This window comes from Panthera pardus, unplaced genomic scaffold (assembly GCF_024362965.1).
Source record: "Panthera pardus isolate Hobbes unplaced genomic scaffold, ASM2436296v1 HiC_scaffold_10, whole genome shotgun sequence".
Taxonomy (NCBI): Eukaryota; Metazoa; Chordata; class Mammalia; order Carnivora; family Felidae; genus Panthera; species Panthera pardus.
Window position 1 is genome coordinate 102,817,924 of NW_026526655.1, and position 15,852 is coordinate 102,833,775.

The window sequence follows — 15,852 nt, forward strand, 5'->3', positions numbered from 1 at the left end:
AGTAATATCATTTCTTTCATTCTTGATTTTGGTAACTTGTACCTTCTCTCTTCTCTTTCCTTGATCTGTCTTTGCTAGAGGTTTATCAGTTTGGATTAAAAACTCTTAAACAGGGCACCTGGGTAGCTCAGTCGGTTAAGCATTTGACTCTTGATTTTGGCTCAGGTCATGATCCCGGGGGGTCGTGGGATAGAGCCTGGGATCGGGCTCTGTGCTGAGTGTGGAGCCTGCTTAAGATTCTTTTTCTCTCTCTCTCACCCTCTGACTTTCTTCCCCACCTGACTTACACATGCTTTCTCTCTCTCTAAAATAAATAGAAAACAAAAAACTTTTAAACATTGTTAATGCCAAATAAAACTTTATTCAGGCTTATGTGTAGCTGGGAGTCACCCTTTGTCTACCAAGTCTTCAAGGGAAAAAAAGTGACTGAAAAATCTTAAACTTACCAGTTTGCCATTCAAGTCTAAAGTCAATAAACATTATCAAATATACAAAACCTCAGGGAATATAACATCTGTGAGCCCATCTAAAAAATAATGCTTTTTTAGGGGCTCCTGGGTGGCTCAGTCGGTTAAGTGTCCGACTTTGGCTCAGGTCATGATCTCGCGCTCTGTGAGTTCAAGCCCTGCATCAGGCTCTGTGCTGATAGCTCAGAGCCTGGATCCTGCTTTGGATTCTGTGACTCCTCCCATCTCTCTGCCCCTCCCCTGCTCATGCTCTGGTCTCTCTCTGTCTCTCAAAAAATAAATAAATGTTAAAAAAAAAAATTTTTTTTAAATAATGCTTTTTAAAAAGATTTTATTTTTGGGTGATCTCTACCCCCAATGTGGGGCTGTAACTCACAGCCCTGATATCAAGAGTCACAAGCTCCTCTGACTAAGCCAGCCAGGTGCCCTCTAAAAATGTTTTAATAATAAAATTAACCCACAAGAGATAAGTCAACATGACTCAAGAAGAATCTTGGTAAAAGAACTAAGAATGATGCTTAAGTCCTTTAAATATAGACCCAATCCTTGATAACTGTCAGAATTATGACTATAGAACAGAATTAAAATGCTATAAAGTTTGATAAAGTGAAAATAACAATAGAACTAAGAAAACAAGAGAGTAGTCGAAGTACAAGAAACCATGTTAGCAAAAATTAAATGGTAACAACACCAACTCCTTAAGCTTGTCCTGGTCTGTCTTTCTTACCGTGTATATACATGTATTTATGAGTGGCAGTCTTTTTCTTCTTTCAGTTCAAGGGAAATTAGTTTAATACTGTTTTCATGAAAAGTGGCGTATATCGCATAATCACATAGTTAATAGAATTATGTCCATTTTTGTAGCATTTTCTACGTATATAGAGAGTTTTAGAATGATTTTTACCACTCATAATGGAGATTATTTCTTAGGGATAAGACTGGCTAAATTTTTTTTAAAATCTTTTTGTTATGTGTTTCTGTATTGCTGAAATTACCTATAATGAGCCTGTATTCTCTTACCAATCAGCATTTTCTCATTGTTTAAAGATAACTATCCTGCTGTCAGAATTTGGTGTTCTTAGATTATGGTATATTCATGTTGTTCTAGTAATAATACTAAACTCCTAATGAACCATATTATGGATAATATAAAATATAAACCTTTAATTGCTCCATCGTATTTCAATTTTTTTAAAAGTTTTATTTATTTAAGTAATCCCTACACCCCATGTGGGGCTCGAACTCATGACCCTGAGATCAAAAGTCACATGCCTTTTTGACTGATACAGCCAGGCCCCCCCCCATATTTCAGTTTTATCTTTATGTTTTTATTATGAAATTCAAGTTGTTAATCCAGCCTTTTGAGTAATAGTGTCTCATTTGAGTCTTCTTCGGTGGTAAATTAATGTATCAGGGAAACAGAAAGTCTTTTTGATTTTTCTAATAAAAGCAATTTAATTAAGGGAGTTGGTTACACAGGTATTAGGCTGGCAAAGCAAAAGTGAGAAAGAGGGTTATAGTGAAGTAACCAGGAGGAATGGATAATGCTTAAAGATCAGAAGCTTGTGTTACATCTAGGCTGGAGTCCGTAAGCCTAGACCTGCTACTCCACTGTTAGAACCACTGTCACTGTCAGTTCTGGATCTGCCCAATAGGTGCTGCTTTGACCAGGGGTGGTATATAACATTGACAAGGTGTGATTTCTCTTAGTGTCCTATTCCCACTTCTGTTACGGCAGCTGCCAGCATTTGTCAGTCTCTGGCTTTTGACTTATGTTTACTTTTTTTCTGATGGGAGATCAGAAAGTAGAGTAAGAGAAAGCCAGCTTACAAAGGAATCTAGAAAATAGTTTGCTGACTGGGAGCCTCCTATGAAACTTTGTGGGTCATGGAAGAACAGGATTGAAGCCCATGACAGCTCAGTTAACATTAAATTAAATTAGTGTGTATAAGTAAACCATACATGTTTATAGTTGTAAAAGTTAAGTTTTGTTTGTAGTCCTTTCAGACTTTAAAAAATATATCCAAAGCACTTTAAAAAAAATTTTTTTAATGTTTTACTTATTTTTGCCAGAGAGAGAGACAGAGCATGAGCTGGGGAGGGGCAGAGAGAGAGAGGGAGACCCAGAATCCGAAGCAGGCTCCAGGCTCTGAGCTGTCAGCACAGAGCCAGACGTGGGGCTCGAACCCACTAACCGCGAGATCATGAGCTGATCTGAAGTCAGATGCTCAACCGACTGAGCCACCCAGGCGCCCCTATCCAAAGCACTTTTAAAAAAATGTTTATTTATTTATTTTGAGGGAGAAAGCATGAGCAGGGGAGGAGCAGAGAGTAAAGAAGAGAGAGAATCCCAAGCAGGCTCCGCTGTATCAGTGCAGAGCCTGACACTGGGCTCAATCCCATGACTGTAAAGCACTTTTTAATCATCAAAATGATCAATAATCTTATGATTGAGGTAGGAATGGCGGCATGACAGGTGTTTATCTGGACACGGTCCTGTCTATACTGAGTATGCATTAAATAAAGATTTCTGTCTGTCATAATAAACAGTGGTTAGAAATACTAGAACGATTGTAATACTTACAATATTGAAATATTATTTAGGCTAAGAGATGGAATTTGGAATATTAAACGATTTATTATTTCCTCCATGAACGTACCCAAACACACATCTTTATTATCTCTGTTCCAAAATATCCAAGGGATTAAAATCATTGTTCTAATGCGGAAATAGAAAACAATAATGAACCTCAACTCGTTACCTTGTTCACAATTGCAAGTATAGTTTATTCTTCTTAGAGGAAATATATTTTCTTAAGAAACTTCAACGTACCTAAGTTTAAAAATCATGGTTATGTTTTGGACTTTTCCTTTAAAAAATCAACAGATAGAGGCCTCTGGGTGGCTCACTGGGTTAAGTGTCTGACTTCAGCTCAGGTCATGATCTCACGGTTTGTGAGTTCAAGCCTGGTGTGGGACTCTGTGCTGACAGCTCAGAGCCTGGAGCCTGCTTTGGATTCTGTGTCTCCCTCTCTCTCTGTTCCTCCCCTGCTTGCACTCTGTGTGTCTTTCTCTCAAAAATAAATATTTAAAAAATTTTTTTGAACTTCAACAGATAGACCATTCTGTTCACATTTATCTATACTTATTTATGGAAGATGATCTTAAAATTGTTTGCTTTGCTTTGGAAACCTACGTCTGGCTGCTTTTATATGAATTAGATATCTACAAATGTAAATGGTTCTATTTGATACACTAGACATTTATGTCTGTTCACACTTAAATAATATGATGTGTCAAGTAGCAAATTCTCTGAAAACCAAGTTTTTAGTAACACATAAGTTCTGAACACCTTGGTTTACCATAGAGGAGGCTCTATTTCCATGCATAAACTGTGTGCCTGCTAGACAATTCAGCTTCAAGGCAAATTGTAGTGCCCAACTCCTAGTGATTTTTCAATCCTTAGTTCCTCCCTGTTTATGAAAGTCCAGAGTTGCCTGTGTCTGGACAAGGAAGGATTTGAGAATATAACCAGTCTTTGTATCTGTGATCGTTACCAGTAGACAAGGAAGAAAAGCCCAAGGAAAGAGCAGCTTTTTAAGATTCCCTGTGTTCTCCTTCATTAAGGAGTAGTAGAGACACTAGCTAAACCACAGACGAACCTGTGGGGTGAGAGTGACAGTCATTCTCAAATAAAAGAAGTATCTAAAAATGAAGTGTCTGTGGAACACATCTTTTTGTTCATTAATTGGAAGAGCTATAAATAAGCTTCATCCATTCAGGTAGAGCTGGAATTCAGCCCATTCATTTCTTCTCTGCTCCCTTTTCTCTGCTACAAATTTGTCTCTTATGAAGTTGTAATATAATCATGTTGTATGTTGTTATTTTATCTTATGATTCTCCTTAAGGTTTTATTATTGTGCATGTTTATATATTTCAGTGGGAGAACTGAAGTCCAGTCAGTTCAGTATGGCAAAGAAAAAGCAAATAAAGACAGGGTATTTGCAAGGTAAGCTGCCTCTATTTCAGTGTTTGAATTTTTTTAAAAGAAAGATTAAAATTACTAAAAAGTCTTTTTCCAGATGTGATTACAGAATTATCACATGATCCTTTATTTAATTAAACAATAAATTACGTTGAGGGAGTAATGAAATAATTTGTCTAGTTTATTCATTGCCCCCCCCCCACATTATTTTAATGTGAGCTAAATTAACCCTGTATCAAGCATTGTAGTTCTGACTAGGCTGAATCAAATACTATGTTATTCATGTAACATATTTGGGAAAGTTTATTTCCTTTATTTTTTTAACATTTTTGAAAAACATAATGATTAATTTCATGTATTATTCAGCCCATTTCCATTTTTTTTACATCATCTTGTTAAGAAAAGTTAATTTTGGGGGAGTGCCATTTAGTTATCTTCTTATTTTTAGGAGCTATTGTTTTCAAGCAAGTTGAAACAACATGATGAAGTTTATGTTTTAGAAAATAGTTTTATGAGCAATGATGGAGAATGGATTGGAAGTAAGGACCCGGTGCTAAGAGACCAATTAGGTTATTGCAGTAATCCCAGTAAAAATAATGAAGGCCTGACCTAAAACATTGGTGATGAAATGGAGACTAGGGGCCAAATTTGAGGAATATTTTGCAGGTAGAACTAACAGAAGTTGTTAAATCACTTAGATGGAGGTGTGTTAGAGATAGGAGTATCTGGAGAGACCGTCAGATTTGAGTGACAGAAATGGACAAAGGGATACAGGAAAGAGAACAAATTTGTAACGGAAAAAGTAGTTAACCTGGCACAAGTCTAGTTTGAGGTCCGTGAGCAGCAGTCTAACAGGATTATCCAATAAGTGGGAGGGAGGAAGAGTGACCAAATCGGTGGCAGCAAATATTTATTGAGGACCTACTCTTCTGAGCGTGTGTCAGGTCCTGGGAATAGAATGAAGAACGGGACACACGTCTTAGCCCCCTGGAACTTAAATTCTGATTGGTGCAACAGATATCTAATGCAAGTAATGGACTGAGCCAGTGCAAGGCCGTGGAGCTGGAGCCTGCTTGTCATGTTTGAGGAAGAGTAGGCAGGCCAGTAAGGGAGCAGCAGTAGAGAACATGTTAGGGAGGTAAGCAGCAGCCAGAACTTGTATGACCCCATGTTCAAAATAGTAAGGACTTTGCATTTAAGGGAAAGCCAGTGGGGACTGAGAGCATTGAAGAGATATAAAGGGACTTGGACTTTTAAGAGTCTGGCAGAGTTGTTTTGTTTTATAGTGGTAATCTGAAGTATTTACAAATACCGTGATTTCTAGGATTTGCTTCAGAATCATTGGGGTGAGAGGGTTCAGGTAAATGTAGGGACGAATGAAACAAGGTTGACCGTAATGATAATTGTTGAACCTGGGTCCTGAATGCAGTGTTTATTAAATTATTCCCTCTACTTTTGTTTATATTTAAAGTGTTCCATAGTAAAAATATGGGGGGGTTAGGGGATCACTCTGGCTGCTGTGAGAGAATCAGTTGTATGGGCATGTGAGTGGAAAGAGGATAACCAGTTAACCTAAGAGTGGCTAACATTTATTTTGTATTTATCTGGGCCAGGGAATTTTTGTGTAGTATCTCACAGTCCCCATAGTTCAGTGAGGTAAATCCCATTACAGATGAGAAAACTGAGCACAGCACATTTGAATAATTTACCTGAAGTATTAAGGGATTCTCACACAGGCCTCCCTGTTCTTAGCCACACTTTTACCCTCTACAGAATAGGTTTGCTGTTCTGCATGAGATAGGTGAACGCTTGGCTGCTCTGTCTCAGAGATGTGAGAGACGACCTTTATTGTCTGTCTCCCCCACTAGAATGCAGACTATATGAGGGTGGGAGTTTTATCTGTTTTTTTCACTGCACTAGACCCAGCTCTTTTAATAATGTGTGCAGTATGGTAGATGGCTTTTAAATGAAGCATGTTTTTTCAGTGGAAATGGCTTACAGAGGATAAGTCCTTAAAGAGTTCATGTGTTTGGTATCTCCTGTCATAGGAGGCATAAGAGTTTTAATAAATTTTTATGAGAAATTTTTGCTTTGGCTTTTATTTTAATTTTACCCTTAGCCTTTATCAAAAAGACCTTCCTGTTTTGTGTTTCTAGAGTAAAAGGAGTTTTTGGTTTTTTTCTTTTCTCCAAAAGTAAAAATTGTTTTATTGTTTTTTTTCTGCTCATATAAGTGATACTTCATTATTTGTTAAAATTCCAAATGCCAGTAATTTTACCTGGCAGGGGAGATAACCATGATTGCAGAGATGGTTCTCTCCGGGAGAGGCTTGTCCATTGTGCTCAGGCCATTCTGATTCCTGCAGTTCCCCCAAACGTGGGAAACTCAACCGTGTTCGAGGTTTCCCCTGTCTAAAATAAAGAAAAGAAAAATAAATAAATTAAAATTCCAACATGCCAAATAACATAAAAAAAATTATGACACAATACAATTACGTTGTAATAGGCTCTGTGCTGACAGCTCAGAACCTGGAGCTTGCTTCAGATTCTGTGTTTCCCTCTCTCTTTGCCCCTCGCCTACTCGTACTCTGCCTCTCTCTCTCTCAAAAGTAAATGAAACATTAAAAAAAATTTTTTTTAATGCACATAACAAAATTCTTAGCTTTTTTCTTCTTTTCCTTACAAGAAGCTTGAATTTTTTCTTGCTTGATATTTATAAAAATAGTGAACACAGTTTGATAACTAGTTCTACTGTAGTATGATATCCCGATATGAATATCAAATTATACATGTACTTACATATTAATATTATTATCACATGCAAAGTACTTTCTTTATAAGTGTTAATGTTTGAATATCTTGATCATGTGTGACTTTGAGAAATATGCACAATTATACCTGCATCCTAGTTCTTCATTTTGTATGTGCATTATTAAAATGGGAAATTGTAATAGGTTATTTTATGAAACAAATATGCATTATTTAAGGAATAGTAGAGCTAAAATTCCAATATAAGAAGTCCTAAATATCTGTCCCATATCATTTGTTATGTGGAATTCTATGAATCCTCCTTAAAATAAGTCCTTAGCAGGGACAAAGTTTTGTTTAGTGTTTATGACCCTTCCATCTCCAAAAGTCTAAGGCTTGTTTTTATAATATATCACAGCCTCACTGTGATGACCTGATGCATATCTACCAAAAAACTATGATGGTTTTAGCAGTTATTAAGTTATTCTGTTAAAGTATTAGAGAATTCTGGAGTTCTTATCCACTTCTTAGAATTTTAGTTGGTGGTGTATAAATAGAACAGATTTCTCCTTCAACTTTTCATGTAAGGTCACTTTTTTGTGATGAATATGTTAATATTTTTTCCCAGTCGCTCAACTCTTTTCATTGCTTTCACACTGTTTCAATTGTCATATAATATCTAAGAAGAAAGCGAAAGAATGTTCACGTGTAACAGAAAAATAAAGTGCCATGGTCAGAAAATATATTTACCACATTGCAAACACACTGATGAAGTGTGGTATTTTTTTCTCTGAAATTTCCACACTCAACAGGAAACATAGACAGCAAGCTTGGGTGGGTGGGTCTCTGAGGTTAAAGCTGTTAATAAAATTCTTGAAATTTAGTTTTAAGCGCAGAGCATTTCCAACCATGTTTAGTTTATTAGCAACAGTTAAGTGTTCTGACGCTTTATACTACTAGGTGAGTATAATTGGATTTTTTCAAATGACTTTTTCCCTCTCTTCAAAAATGAAAGTAGTCAATCTAACTGTAGGTATGCAGTCTTAGAGCTGACATTTAGTAGTCTAATATATGAGAAAGAATAGCTTATTAATTCTTGACAGTTAACATTAATAGAAGAGCAATAATGCTAGGGTTTCTTTTAATAATCTTTACTTCATTTTAAAAATCAAATGTATGAAATACCATCGTTTTTTTTTTCCATCTTATTCTGACTAATAGGAATATTAGTTTGCATGGCACTATTAGGAGATTGGACTAAATGGTGTCCTGTGTTATCTTCAAATAAGAAAAGCCTATAATTTGAATTCATTTATGAAAAACTAAATCTGAGTCAGTGCCTATTTTTAAATCAATAACATTACATCTCTCACGAAATGTTCTAAGTTCTTAAATTAAGGAAATGTCATTAAGCCAAACTAAAAAAGGTTTGGGCTGTGAATATACGAAATGAGGCACTTGTGTGGTTTGGATTCGTAAGTAATTTAAGTTACTTGTGGGTTCATAAAATTAATAAACTAAACATTGCACTGAAAATTTAGATACTCATAAATTATAAAATGCAGGATGTAGGGGAGGACCTAGGTTCATACATTATACTGGTAAATTTCAATACTTAACTGATTTGACTCATAGAAGGTTAAAACGAGGACTCTCCACTTATCATTTTAATACTTCCTACTGTGTCTGTAAATTTTATTAAATATTCTTGGTACGTGTACTGTGCTTTTTAGTCTATTCTGTATCTATGTGCTTCAGTGAATTTATTGCGATATAAAACTATCAGCTTGCAAGATTGTTTATTATGTGTTTTTATGTAAGTAGCTTACTTCCGTATATTAACCTTCGTATTAACTGTGCATGTCAAAAAAACTAGGTATTTAAGTAGATGTCATATATATTTCCATGAATTTTGGCCATTATCTGAATTTGAACATAAAAAAGACTTTAGTTGTTAACTTACCTAAATTCTAAAGATTTCTGATTTCTGCAAACGTCAGTATCTTTTCTGAAAAGATTACTTAGTTCTCATCTTTATTACTATGATATAGATAGGTAGTAAACATAGTCTTCTACTCCCTCCCATGAGACAGAATAGTTAACCTTCTAAATGATGTTTTTTGGAAAAACAAAACAAAGAAAAAAAAATCCACTGTCCTACTATTATGAATAAAATGGAAAAAATACATAATTATCCTTTTTGCTGTGACCTCTGTTGAGGCAGAGGATCAGGGTTTGGGTTTAAGATTTAAGGATATTCAGGAGGTAATATGCTAGCAGTTGTTTAATATATCACAAGATGACTTAGAATTTCAGAAACTCTGGAATAGGCAATATTTATAGTATTCATATATGAGATAACTTGGGAGCCAACTGTTCCTTTGCTTTTTTCCTTTCTTCCTTTTCTTGTTTCTTCTCTTTTTCTCCTCTTTTCTCCTCTCTTCTTTCCTTTGTTCCTCTTTCTTTCCTATTCTCTCTTCTACTCTTAGCGTGTCTTTCCTTCCTTCTTCATACAAAGCAGATTTAATTTCTTAGGAAATTATGAGGTATATAGCCACCAAATGCATTAATTTCATTTAAGTAAACTATGTTTATTCATCTAGAATATGACAAATTCTAAGATTTGGTTCATAGTTGGAGGTGTAAAAATGTTTACATAGTAAATTATTTCTGCAGATCCCCAAGTAAGCCCTTGGCACGGAAATTAATGGATTGGGAAGTAGTAAGCAGAAACTCAATATCTGATGACAGGTTAGAAACACAAAGCCTTCCATCGCGATCTCCACCTGGAACTCCTAATCAGTAAGTACAGACTGACATCAGGTGTATATGTTGCTAATTTCTAAATTATTGACTGTGTTATTTCCATTGCCCAAAGATTGAAATATGTAAATCTTTACCTTTAAATCTTTTAGCCAGACATGATTTTTGTTGCTCCAGAGCATTATTTCCTCATAGCCTGCAGCTTATTGCATAAATGGCCTGGAAAAGCCTCAGTGAATGAGGGAGTAGAACATTGAACAAGGATGTTCACTATCCTATACAGTATGGGTCTCTAGCCAATAAATCAAGATCTATTAGTAGACTTAAAATCTGGAAATAATGGTTATTACTGGCATAATCCTTTTTTATTGGCTTTCAAACAGAATTTCTAGGGGAACATATATTCTTTGAAAATGCTAAATGATTGTGATTATCTTACTTTATCTCCTACCCCAACCACTGTTTCACCACTTTCTGTGGTCTAGAAAAAGGTGTTTCCAACATAAGCTCCCACAAGCTTAGCTATATCTATGCTAAGAAGCCTGTGTTACTCAGTACTTACTGTTTATATACTTCTATTATTTCCTACCAAAACTGTATGTTTTGATATAGATAATAGTAAGATAATCAACTCGTACTGGCCAAAGTTGTTAATTTTATAATGTGTTGACAAATGGGTAGAATATATGGATGTAACTAAATAATGATAAACACATCTCAGTATGTTCACAGACCTTGTTCAACCAAAAGGTTTAATACAAAATACTTGAATTTTTATATGGAATATAATATTTGAAGAAGTCTAACTTTAGAAATATTTTATACACATTAATATCCAATAAGTGTGTAGTAAATTCTAGAAGTTGTGTCACTGATGGGTGTTTGTCAGCCCAAGAATAAACTTCTGCCATATTGAAAGTAAAGTATGTGCATAAATAGTTTTGTTCAGGGAACATTATCTCAAACTTTAGTGTCTTCCTTTTTTTCTTTTAATGTTTATTTCTTTTTGGGAAAGAGAGAGAGAGAGCATGAGCAGGGGAGGGGCAGAGAGAGAAGAAGACAGAGGATCCGAAGCAGGCTCCACGCTGACAGCAGAGAGCCCAGTTTGGGGCTCAAACTCCCTAACTGTGAGATCATGACCTGAGCTGGAGTCGGATGCTCATCCAGCTGAGCGCCCCCAGGCACCCCCGCTCAGTGTCTTCCTTACTGCTAGAAAAGATAGACTCAAAAGTTTCTATGTTTCTAATTGCAGATTGCTAAATTATCTTTTTTTATATATATAAAATACTGTATATATTCAGAGGCTAATCAACTGTTTGAAGAAAATTCAGAATCATCTTTTTTGGTCCCTTTTCCAGGCACTCATTTTTCCATTAAAAAAAATTTTTTTTTTTAATATTTATTTTTGGAAGAGAGAGAGACAGAGCACTAGCGGGGGAGGGGCAGAGAGAGAGATAGAGAGAGAGAGAGACAGAATCTGAATCAGGCTTCAGGCTCAGAGCTGCAAGCTGTCAGCACAGAGCCTGATGCCGGACTCGAGACTACGAACCGTGAGATCATGACCTGAGCTGAAGTCAGATGCTTAACTGAGCCACTCAGGCACCCCATCCATTTGTTACTAGTACCACTAAATAATTACAGAAAATTGCAGAAACACAAGAAATTGTATGACAGAAGACACAGGAAAGATGATTGAGTTAATTAATTAGGAGTAGTTCTGATTAAATTTCCTGGTTAATGAAACAATTTTAATTTAATTTTATTTTATTTTTTAATGTATATTTTTGAGAGAGGGGGAAAGAGACAGAGTGCAAGCAGAGGAGGGGCAGAGAGAGAGGGAGACAGAGAACCTGAAACAGGCTCCAGGCTCCTAGCTATCAGCACAGAGCCCGATGTGGGGCTCAAACTCACAGACCGTGAGATCATGACGTGAGCCGAAGTCAGATGCTTAATCTACTGAGCCACCCAGGCACCCTAATGAAACGATTTTAGATATGATCTGAAAAAGTTTTTTTCTCAATTCTAAAGAGACAGTACAGTGTGATGATTAAGAGCATAGGCCCTAGAGTCACTGTACATTTGAACTTTGAACAAATTAATCTCTTTGTCCCATTTTTATCTTCTATAAAATTATAATAGCAGTGTCCTTTATGAGGGTTAAATCAGAGGATATATGTAAAATGCTTAGAACAATGCTTAGCACATAATAAGTGTTCAAATGTTGGTTATGATTAATAATAGTAATCAAAATAATTCATGTGACTATGTCACTTACAAGGATGGAATTATGTTATTCATTATCTATTTTTAGGAAGTAAAGGAAGTCCCATAAACAGAAACATTTATGAGGATTAAAAGAGAACTCAGACCAGAAGATATTTCTGAATTATTTATTCTTTCCCTTTATTTTATACAGGCAGACCTTGGAGATATTGCAGGTTTGGTTTCAGACCACTGCAATAAAGCAAGTCAAATGGATTTTTTTGTTTCTTAGTGCATGTAAAGTTATGTTTACACTAAATGTGCAATAATAGCAATGTCTAAAAAATTAGTGTACATACTTTAAAAAATATTACTAAGAAGTGCTAACCACATGCTAAGTTTTCAGTGAGTCGTTATCACTGCTCACAGTTTACTATAACAAATATAATAACAATGATAAAGTTTGAAATAATGCAAGAATTCCAAAACGTGGTAGACATGAAGTTGTGCAAATGCTGTTGGAGAAATGGCACCAACCGACTTGGTCGCAAAGTTACTGCAAACCTTCAATTTTTTTTTTTTTTTAAATCTTTATTTTTGAGAGAGAGAGAAAGTGTGAGCAGGCGAGGAACAGAGAGAGACAGAGAGAGAGAATCCGAGCCATGCTCCAGGCTCTGAGCTGTCAGCACAAAGCACGACGCGGGGCTCAAACTCATGAACCGTGAGATCATGTCCTGAGTCGAAGTCGGACGTTTAACCGACTGAGCCACCCAGATGCCCCAATTTTTTTTTTTAAAGAAGAAGCATAAAGCAAAGCACAATAAAATGAGGTGTAAACACTGATTAAGACACAAAATTGTAGTGACTATAGCCTATGTAGACATTAGGTGTAGAGATAACAGATTGAACAGGTAAAATCCTTGCGGCAGTTCGCTGACTATAGTTCAGATTTTTGACTTCCTATTTGGTGTTCTTTCTGTTTACTTCACACTGTCTTTGTCAGAGTCTTTGCTTAGTCAGTATGGTTAGTCATAAAAATACACACTTTCTAATGTAATCATATAAATAAAGACGGGAAAAATTGAGTTAAAGCACATTTTCACTCAATCTTTTTTCCTCTTCATGTAGTCGAAATTCTGCATTCACACAAGAGGGAACCCGGTTACGACCGTCTTCAGTTGGTCATTTGGTAGACCATGTGGTTCACACTTCCCCAAGCGAAGTATTTGTGAATCACAGATCTCCATCTTCAACACAAGCTAACAGCATTGTTCTGGAATCATCACCGTAAGACCTTTTTCATTTAGCTTCCTTCTTATAAATTATAATGCCCCAAATTGTTTTATTTGAAATAATCCTGGGAAATTAGGGTGTTTGACATAAGTATTTGTTTACACAATGTATTAACATTTTTGTATTTGTAAATGTGCTTATTTGTCCCTGAGAGTTCTTTGTACTCTTCCCAACCAAAACAAACAAACAAAAAACTTTGTTTTCATTGATTCAGTATGTTCTTTAACCTTTGGTGCATACACTTAAATATTTGTGCAGATGTAGATGTAGCACTGTGGTCAGGTAGTAAGGTACTAAAAGATAGAGTTTCTTAGTATTATTCAAGAAGGGAACCAAAAGAATGAATAGACAATGAATAGAAAATGATGGAGAAATTACTTAGCAAAGGAGAACCAAGTAAGATGACCATCATACTGAAAATGAGTTGTAGAAAGTATTCACACATCATTTTTAAAATTCATTTTTCTCTCGAATTACATACTGGTACATAAATTCAGCTTCATAATTCAGTATTTATACCCCATCGGTTTAATGTACAATATGCTTACCCTCAAATTAATATACAATATCTTGACTTATTGTTTATATTAATGCAAATTAGTCCATATGCAAGTAAAAATTCAGAGTAAGAATTAGGAAAGAAAAATAAAATTCTTTACAAGAAATGTGGCTTCATATAAAGATGCATTTATTATCGAGAAGGGGTGTAGAATGGAGTGACTATGATCAGGGCTGAAGAAAGGAGAGGTCTGAAAGTGATGGGTGGAAGGGTAAAAGGACTGGTCAGCAAAGCAGGTAGGTGCAGGAGCTGGAACATGTGACAAGATACAGAGGAAGCGGTTGTCCTCACTGTCGGAGCAGCCAAGGAAGACTGGCTGAGCCATTAAGACAAGTGGAATTCAGTCTTGGTAACATGTCTTAGTCAAACATTTTGATTGTACGTGTATAGTAAAGAGGTTGGAAGGGTAGGAAAGATATACACTGCACAGTGACACCTGTGGAGAATGAGTTGACAGGAGACAAGATTGATGGAGATTTTGTTTTTGATTGCTTTAAAAATTAGCATTATAAACTTTGATTTTTAGTAAGCATATATTTTCCAATTCTGAAACTTTAAAAAGTACAATAATTAAGAACATGTTGGAAATGTTAAGTAATTAAATTTAAAAATGACATACTTTGAGCACATAGAAATAAACCATATAGAGGAATCTCAAAATCCTGTCTTGTTACAGAACAATAATACCATTCCAGGGCCTAATCAAATTATCTCCATCCATTTTTTTAAAGGGCCCTTTTTGTAGAGACACTCACACATACACATGTGTATACATACACATAGAATTGAGTGTTTCCATATGTAAATTTTATGGATTCACCAATCCAAAAAAACCTTCGTTCTGGTTTCCTGAACTTAAATGGAGATGCAAGTTTAGGATAGATTGGAACTGTGCAGTTTTTGCTTCCCCATCCTGATCCACAAGAATTTCAAATGCCTGGACCTGTATTTCTCCTTGGACATGTATTTTATTTATGAAACTTGTGTGTTTTGTATTCAGGTTTGAATCTCTAACACTGCATTTGAAATTCAGCCAGTTTTAACCTTAAGAATAATGAGAGAGTTCTGAAAAAATAAGCTTAATGGTAAACAAATTAATTGTTTACAGTCAGCTTTTTCATAAATTATCTCACTGTTGAACTCAATGAAATAGAAAAGACTTTTATTCCCCATTTATAGATGAGAAGGCCCACTTAACAGGATTTATCCCATTTTATAGAACTAACATTCAGGTCTTCCCTATCTGACCCAACCAGCAGAATTTTTGTATCCTAGACAGGGCTTTGTTGTAATCCCTTGGTTGGTTGATTGATTTTTGCAATTCAGAGAAAATATTTTGCAACTTGGAATCAATAGGATTTAGTTTTATATTGGCCAAATGTGAAAAGAATTCAGACAATGTGTCAGATGAAGCACAAAGCATTTCAACATGTATTGAAATAGATCTTGAGATCATCTCACCAGTTCCCTGTTTTTTGAGTGAGTATAGGGCCTTTGAGGTGAAACCTGAGTCCTGACTTTAATTACTGCGTCAGGTTGCCTTCTTCACAAGACGAAAACACTGCTAACTCATAGGTGTGTTTGTTATGGAAACAAATAGGTTGTTTGTACTGCTTAGAATAAAGTTACCATTTATAGGCAGGGGCAATTGAAACTACAGTCTACCATTTCCTTCCTTTCTTTAAATGTTTCACAGAAGATTAGACTGTTTTAGTTTGTGATTTTCTGAGAAAAACAATAATCCTAAATTAACTTGAAAATACTTAACAGGTGCTTATTTTAGTAAATTCATACCACAAATGTTAGTATACTCCTATCAGTATGTAACGAAGTTTG

At 35.6% G+C, this 15,852-nt stretch overlaps 1 protein-coding gene across 9 annotated transcripts in view; it reads left to right on the forward strand.

The window, feature by feature from the left end:
- The window catches only part of PTPN4 (protein tyrosine phosphatase non-receptor type 4), a 227,215-nt gene that overhangs the window by 152,282 nt on the left and 59,081 nt on the right, over nucleotides 1–15,852 (forward strand). For all 9 annotated transcript variants that reach the window (XM_053909685.1, XM_019469365.2, XM_019469364.2 and 6 more), the window contains 3 exons: nucleotides 4,408–4,476; nucleotides 9,876–10,001; nucleotides 13,293–13,451. In XM_053909685.1, coding sequence (XP_053765660.1) covers nucleotides 4,408–4,476; nucleotides 9,876–10,001; nucleotides 13,293–13,451 — 354 coding nt within the window. The remainder of the gene's footprint in view (nucleotides 1–4,407; nucleotides 4,477–9,875; nucleotides 10,002–13,292; nucleotides 13,452–15,852) is intronic.